The 8,239-nt window shown below is 37.2% G+C and overlaps 2 protein-coding genes across 2 annotated transcripts in view; one reads left to right on the top strand and one right to left on the bottom strand.

The window, feature by feature from the left end:
- The window catches only part of dld (deltaD), a 13,624-nt gene extending 11,560 nt beyond the window's left edge, over positions 1-2,064 (bottom strand). The window contains exons 1-2 of the mRNA XM_008410661.2: positions 1,941-2,064; positions 687-762 (exon numbers count right to left, since the gene is read on the bottom strand). Coding sequence (XP_008408883.1) covers positions 687-762; positions 1,941-1,979 — 115 coding nt within the window. The 5' untranslated portion in view covers positions 1,980-2,064. The remainder of the gene's footprint in view (positions 1-686; positions 763-1,940) is intronic.
- A 599-nt stretch (positions 2,065-2,663) lies between these two features.
- The window catches only part of LOC103465677 (retinal guanylyl cyclase 2-like), a 25,579-nt gene continuing 20,003 nt past the window's right edge, over positions 2,664-8,239 (top strand). The window contains exons 1-8 of the mRNA XM_008410706.2: positions 2,664-2,716; positions 2,855-2,969; positions 4,131-4,377; positions 4,914-5,144; positions 5,680-5,835; positions 6,117-6,259; positions 6,623-6,778; positions 7,562-7,711. Of these exons, the coding sequence (XP_008408928.1) occupies positions 4,140-4,377; positions 4,914-5,144; positions 5,680-5,835; positions 6,117-6,259; positions 6,623-6,778; positions 7,562-7,711 (1,074 nt within the window). The 5' untranslated portion in view covers positions 2,664-2,716; positions 2,855-2,969; positions 4,131-4,139. The remainder of the gene's footprint in view (positions 2,717-2,854; positions 2,970-4,130; positions 4,378-4,913; positions 5,145-5,679; positions 5,836-6,116; positions 6,260-6,622; positions 6,779-7,561; positions 7,712-8,239) is intronic.

Here is an 8,239-nt window from a genome sequence, read left to right on the forward strand (position 1 = left end):
CAATAAACTTTCAATTCTAATGAATATTTAACAGTGGAAATGGAAGACATTTTGAATATCCAAAATAAATAAAACAACTGAATTATGAACTAAATTGTCCTTAAAAAAAGAACTGGTTGAGACCAAAGCACCAGATTAAAGACTTTATCTTCCAGTTCTTTGGAGAAAGAGAGAAAAGAGAAAAACGATAATTGTTGAGTTTTGTTTTTATTTATTATACGATTAATTTATTTATTGCGGCAGGCCTAATTGGGCCTGACACGTCGTTTTACGTCACTTAAAGTTGTACACATGGCGAAAATAGATTTATTTTTATTTGACCAAGACTTTTATTCCACTTGCTTTACTGTCAAATAAGGTGATAAAGATCTGTTAAACAGGCAGCTCCTCGATCATCTTATCTTTGCATTAGAATGGTAGTAAAATCCAGTTTTATAGAAAGCTTCACATACTGGWTGTGAGCTCGTATCTTAGTTAGTGATGCCTCATGGCCCAAGGCTAGGAAAAATATTTGTAATGAAGCACATTAAAGATCTAAAAGAAATTTAGAATTGGCTAAAAACCAGCAGATGGAAGCTTTCAAAAACCACTGGCTGGACCTGACCACRGGTCTCTGCTTAGTGCATCTCCAACAGTCATGTGTCTCAAAGACCTTTTGTTAACTAAAAATGGCCAAACGAACTTACTTTCTGCTTTATCGGCATATGTTCTGACAGACAAAGCTGTGGCTCCATGGAGCTTGAAGGGGAGATGGTGACTTCGCTGTTGAGAAAATCAAACTAAAGGTTAAAAACACCTTAAATGAGTATATTGTTGTTTTGAGACCATTTTCAAGCAATATAATGGTAATGGCATAGTGATGCAAGTACACCCCCTTCATAACATAAACTTCAACTTTATGTTATGAACATTTAACACCAGAACCTGAAGACATTTTAAATATCCACAATAAGTAAATAAAACAACAAATAAAATGTACACTGAAGTCTGAACGAAACTGTCCTTCAAAATAAAGGGCTAGTTGAGACCAAACKTCACTGCCCATCAGCAGCTGCAATCACCGTTAAACTGTTTAGCTTTAAGACGACTGTTTATTAATAGAACTTATCTAAATTACACATTACATTATAAGTCAACATTCAAAACTCAACATAATAAAGTTAGGACTAAGTTGTAAAGAGAAGACAGAACCAGCATAGCCAAAATTGTCGTCGATACCTTGTCTCGTTTTGTAATTTAAAAGGTATGATTACACCGCAATTGTAAAAACAAAAAGTTTAATTAGCAAAATAAACTGATGAATAGTCCAGAATATTAGGTCGCAGGTTTTTCACATTATATTACAAGACAGCAAACCACAAATGGGGTACGTTTATTAATATTCATTCATCAGGCTAACTTTAATAACCTCTGACAAAGTATACAAAGATTATGTCTTTATCATGGCATCTGTTACTGGGGGTGTCCTCAAAGTTTATGCTTTGGAAGAAAGGATAATTGGTACGTAACTATGAAGGTCATTCATTTATCTTGCTAGATTGATGTGAACAGTATTGAATGGGAGGTGAGCAACAATGACATAGTAAGCATTCATACTGGTACTGTGTACATTTCAAAACAGTTGCAGGGGGGGAAAACAAACTCGCAAATAAAAATAGTAGCCTGGTTAGCTGTTATTTTACATGTCAATCTTGCATGAAAACAAGCCACAGTCTGCAAGAATGCCGATATTATGTTATATAACGTATTACCAAACTTCCAGAATATTAAATCTTTCCGATGGCAGTGTGAGTTGTACACACCACTTTACCGGAGGAAGTCTGTTAGCAGAGCAGCTAACCTCCTCAGGCCGCTAGTCCAAACAAAKGCCTCCTTTATAAGTCCGCGTGCTGCAGCAGTCGCTTGGTGAACATTCTAAYAGAAACCACGCTTTTCCTTACCGTGGCGAGAGAACGGTAAAGCTGTGTACAGCTCTGCATTTTGTCTGTGTCCCTGACAGAGAGGAAGTAACCTACAAGAAGGTTAGCCGAGCAAGGAAGGACTTATGAAATTCTTCTTCTTTCTAAGGACGTTGGCAAACGACTACCAGGTTGAATTACTGCCACCCTTTGGATCGGAGTGCGGCTCAGGAAGGCTTCACAATCACAGATGTAAACTCAAATGTATACCGTTCTAAGATAAATACCAAGCCCAGTAATAATAACAACAAAAAACCCCACAAACAATAAATAATTAATTAAATAATTAAAATCAGTTTTAAGTTGGTATTTATCCATCTGATTCTGACAAGAATTTTTTTAAATCTTGTCAGATTTTTAGCCCTTGAGTGACCTGTTTAACGGGACACTGTAGATTCATGATGTTCTTCAACAAATGCATAAAGGGAAGGACCAAATGGTTTTCCTTCAGAGTTTTATAGAGGATTCTGGCCTGTATTACACAAATTCCATTTGCAATAATGGATATTGAATGTAATTGCTGCTCTTTTGTACTAATAAGGAACAGTGGCATATGCAAAGACAAATTCACATAGAAGCACACAACACAACCTCTGATCTCACACTAACCGTCTTGAACGTTTTTGAGCTTTTAATAGGATTAAAGTAAATCTTCTCAGGATTTCAGCTGCAGCCCTCTGCTGTGTTCTTCTTCGTCTTTCACAGACTGTTGAGTGAAGCCGAACGTTTCTCTGGACAAATGAAACTCTAAGACAAAGGTAAAATTTTTCTCCTTGCACTTTAGCACATTGAATTAAAAACTTTTTAAAAAATTGTTTGTAGACATGTTTATTAAATTTGGTAAGCATTTAGAAAAGCCTAATGATGCAATGCGTTTCTGCACTTCTGATTCACAGTTCAGGTAAATGGAGCAGATGTTTTATAGAAATGAGATATGTGAAAATCTAAAGAAATCAACCAACATATGAGAAGCAGAAAAACATCAACCTCCACAATTCTGGTTCTCTTCAGGTAAGAACACAAWGGACCATCATTCCGCTCGGGAAGGAGACGGGTTCTGTGTTAGAGATAAAGGTGTGAAATGTATCAATCCCAACCATATTTCTATACTGTGAAGACGCACTGCATTCTTTGTGATGTTCTGCTTCCACAATGCAATTTCATGAAGTTAGCAACACCAATACTTGACATAATCTTGGAAAAACAATCAGTAAAGAAATATTTTCTGTTAATTACCTAATTTTAACCACTCCTGGTAGCATCAATGAAAACTACATTCATCTTGTTTACGCAAAAATCAGTCACAAATATTAATGTAACATATTAGTTTCTTGATATTAACTAATAAGTACATAAGTAGCGATTCAACAGACTGCCTTTTGCAAAATATTTGSCTTTGATTTCAGATAACTTTAGTGTGTTTAACCAAGCTACACAGTAAATTCCCATTAATAAAATTAATGTATCATRCATGAAAGTTCACTTCCTTCCTACCTAATGTAACAGAAACCACACCAGAATATTCCRGGGTTGAAAAAGTCAGTTGACCCTTCCTATCCCTGAAAACTCCTGTAAACTTTGTTAGATGGGCTGCCRTATTTTTCTTAACCACTTCCTAATTTCACAGTTATCCAAATGCTGCTTCTAGGTTTAATAATATACTCAAAAGGGTTAATATTATAGAGAATACGTATCCAGTCCTAACCCAATGGGCCAAATCTTCCCAAAAGCATGCATTAAAACCAGAAAAACTTTTCTTCAAAGTGAATCATTGTTTGACTTATTCCACTACTTACTTTTTTTTCCAAGCAAAGGGTTTTTCTACCGATCCATCAGCAAGAAATCTGCTGTTCTGTCAGGACAGGACAAAGGGTACAAAACTGTGGAAGAATTGTGTAAGAATGCCCTGAAATATAATATACTTAAAAGGCAAGAAATGTAGCTAAAGATCTGAATTTGAAAGAGGAAAAACCTATATAATGATGTGACGAGTTATCTGTTTTAAAATTATGGCATTTAAAAATGGAAATAAAATCAGGAAAACAGGAAAAGATTACACTCAGTTAAAAAAAAAAAGGTCTACCCTTAAAGACTAAGCCAGCTRAAGTATTAATCAATCTCTTATGAGTTATATCAAAGTAAAACCATCATATCTGCATGTATGTTTTACAGATCACCAAGATGCAGATTGTCTCCTGGCTTGGACTGTTTCTCTGGTTGCTTTATATCAACGATGTGGGGGCAGCAACTTTTAAACTGGCCCTGGTTGGCCCCTGGTCCTGTGACCCCCTGTTCTCCAGAGCAATGCCAGTAGCTGCAGCTAACCTAGCATTATCACGGCTAAGAAGTGACAGCTACATGAGCAGAGGATACTGGTAYGATGTGAAACTGCTCAACGAGGACTGCTCTGTTTCCAAAGGTGTGGCAACCAAATACCGCAGAAATTTTGTATCTGCAACAGCTATGTGGAAATGTACAGCAGCGTATTAGGGCCATAGTAGATAAAACAAGTGGAGTAAATTTCCACCAGAATATGTCAGAATTTTCTTTTTACAAAAAAAGAGGAAATTTGCTAGAAAAAAACTACAAAATTTTTAGATTAATCTGTGAAATTTTTGAGGAAAAAAAAACTTTTCAAACTCAGAAATTTCCATGTTTTTGTTTCAGAAAATTTCTGAGAATAATCTAAAAATTTCTGAGTTATTTGACGGAAATTTACTATTTTTTTCTGGCCCTAATATTAGGGTCGTTCCTACGGTGAGATAGCGAAGGAACGCGCTCGCACACTGTTAAAGTCACATTTTAAGGTTGAAATTAAGAACAGTGCAAATCTGAAAATGTCTTGATTTTYCTAAACAATGTGAATTTTCACATTGTTTAGAAAAATGTGAAATGTGGTGTTTTTTTTAACTCCATCATATCTTAACAAAACCTGTGAAACTTGTCTCCTGTCAGCGTTGACTGAGTTGGGGGAAATGGAGGGTTACGGTCATGCTTACATCGGACCTTTCAACCCGACCCTCTGCCCTGCAGCGTCCTTATTCACCCAGCACTGGGAGGCAGGCCTGGCTTCTCCAGGCTGTCTGGATGATGACTGGCTGAACCTGCCCCCGATAACGCCTCCTATTAAAGTCCTCAAAACTGTCCTCAGATTCTTCCGCTGGGCTCACGTTGCAGTCCTTTCAGGTGAGGAAGTCATTTCATACYACATAGGCCTCAAGTCATTAAAATGGACTTTGCAAATTGAAGTGTAGCTCACAGTTCTTACTAAGGAACTGACCTCAGATCTGGATGGGATTTCCAAACAACTGGGTTCAGGCTCTGTCCCAAAACACACAACCATGATATCACCTTCCCCTTATGGGTCAAATTATTACCTTCATATTGATCTGTGRATATTATGCGCCCTGTGTATTTTCAGAGCATGCAACAGAGATTGTGGGTCAAAAGGGGCGTGGTTTATAACTCCCAGAATTCACGAGATCAACTATCTTCACTTCCTTCATACAATCCTGTATTACCGATCAAAAGTTATTATTACCTGGCCTCTAACTGGGCTTCAATTTTTATTTAAATAATTGCTAGATGTTATTTGTTTTCTATTTTTGGTTGACTATAATTTTTTATTTTTTTTTGACAAACACCCTCTCACTTAAAAATGAGGACACTGAACATTAAATTAACAAAAGAGATTTCTTCTCTCTTTTTTTTTCATTCTCAGCCCCAACTGATCTCTGGGAAAGCACTGGAGAAGAAGTAGCCTCTGCGCTCCGAGCTGTGGGCTTGCCAATTGCTCCTGTGGTTTCCATGGAAACAAAGAACAAAAGCTGGGCTAGGGAGGCGCTGAATGAGATCAGGCAGTCCGACAAAGTCAAAGGTCAGCTGTAAGACTYGAATCTCATCCTAGTACTGGCAAATAAACTTCAAATAGCCTTATTTAAAAATGCCAAACATAACTTTGCTCAACTGTTGAATTACAAATCTGATTCAAATAATCTCCTTCTCTTCCCAGTGAGACAGGATTTTGTCTCAGATTTTAAATTCAACACTTTCATGAAAAGATTTGACCAACAAATAGTTTATTATTTTCAGCTGTCATTAGACGYATTTGCCTTGACGTGGAATCAAGTTAGCTAATGAAGTTTTTTTTCTGTTAAGTGATCATCATGTGTATGAGTTCCGTCCTGATTGGTGGAGAGCATCAGAGGGAACTCCTGCTGGAGGCTCTAGACATGGGGATGATCGCTGACGGTTACATCTTCATCCCGTATGATGCCCTGCTGTACGCCATGCCTTACCAGGTGAAACAASTGTTTAATCCAACTCTAATAAACCTAGATGATTTATTATTATTGTTATTGTTTTACCTTATTTAACTAGGAAAGTCCAACTGAGATTCAAAATCAATTCTTCAAAGGAGTCCTGGTCAACAGGCAGCAKAGGTTATAACGATTACAAGTAGTTATACAAATAAAATGCCATAAAAACAGTCACAATAAATGTTCATTTTGATTTTCACAGTAAGCTGCTGTTGAACTAAGCTACTAAAACAAACAAAAAAACTATAACAACTTTAAAATAGACCTGTTTAACTTTTATACTATTTGTGAAAATCTTTTTGATTCAAAGTTTTGATAAATAATATCTCTTATTTGTTCCATCAGGACACAACATTCCCTCTGCTGACCAACAACACCCAGCTGCGTCATGCCTACAGCGCCGTGCTGACCGTTACCATGGCTTCTGATGAGAGTTTCTATGAGACCTTTCGCCAGGCTCAGATCTCCAGAGAGATCCGCTCCGCAATCTCTGCCACAGAGGTGAAGAAATAATAAAGTGCAACAAATGAAGTGATGACGAGTGTAAAAGACATGGGAGTAAGCAGGACAAGGTTCATCACAAAGGTGCTGCAAATGTTTTTTTTCAGCTTCAGTTTTGTGATTGACTTGCGTTGCGCTGCTGCATTTTATCTGCTTCCCTGTTTGGTTCAACGTGTGGAGCCGATGCAGATGGAACCTTTTTGTCATTTTTCTTAGGATGAGATTTCCATGGCAACTTAAATGGAAAACATACAACACATAGAATTTTTCTTTCTTTTTTTTTTTTTAGATTTTATCTTATGCAAAGTCATGCCACAAACATCCAGCAAGGTTTTACACAGGGACACACAGCGAAGGTTTGAAAAGAAATTTCTCATTTCTCTTGCTGGAAATGAACTAAAAACATTTTTACAGGCCAACAAATTAGAAAATAATAATAGTTGATAAGTTAAATGCAAATGTTAAGGCCAATAATGTTGGTTTCATTTAATTTGAACTTGTTGAAATGATTGTGGAGCAGATCATGGAGAAATTATTCACAAATATATTATTTTAGCTTTTTTGATGGGAGAGAAAAAGCTAATTTTGGCCCCTGGGGACATTTATCTTAGGGATGCTAACAGTTTGGACACCCCTGGCATAAGTGCTACTCCATTTAACAGTTGTACACTTGTTGTGACTCTGTTTCAGTAGAATCCTTCATAATCACTCTCCATAGAAGTGTGTATCATGTCTTTCTTTTTTTTGACATTTTAATGCTTTTTCCCCTGATTTTCTTCATAGGTGTCTCCACTGTTTGGGACCGTCTTTAATATGGTCTACTTTGTCGCTAAAACCGTGGAAGAGCGTCGGCAGGCGGGTGGAGGACACTGGGTGACAGGAAATCAGCTCTTCAGCTCAGATGGAGGCTTTGACTTCCAGGGCTTCAACCAGGTCAGAAACATGAATAAGTGACWTGTTGTAGTGAATGTTYTCACTGAAGCCTGGACACAGTGCATGGGTAGCATCAATATAAACTATATCATGTCTCATTAAATGTAATACATCATTTATTTGTCTGAAATCTGGCTGAAGGATGAACTTTCTGTACCAGGSAGCATACATTCTTAATTTCATGAAAGCAATGAGAGGAAGAAAATATGAACATCTTATTCTCAGAATTCCAATACTGACCCTTTTATTAGAAGCTGAACAGTTATATTGGTTATATTGGATCTAGTTTGTAAAAGTATAAATTCTTACTCTATTACTACTCCCTCACATCAAATTCATTATTAGTAACAAGGTAAAAATAAGCAAAACGGAAATGTAACTACCTCTCCTTGGGCTACCAACTTATCGTGGTGGAGGGGTTTGAGTGTCCCAATGATCCTAGGAGTTATGCTGTCTGGGCCTTTATGCCCCTGGTAAGGTCACCCAAGGCAGACAGGTCCTAGGTGAGGAACCAGACAAAGTGCAGCC

Source organism: Poecilia reticulata, linkage group LG6 (assembly GCF_000633615.1).
Source record: "Poecilia reticulata strain Guanapo linkage group LG6, Guppy_female_1.0+MT, whole genome shotgun sequence".
NCBI lineage: Eukaryota > Metazoa > Chordata > Actinopteri > Cyprinodontiformes > Poeciliidae > Poecilia > Poecilia reticulata.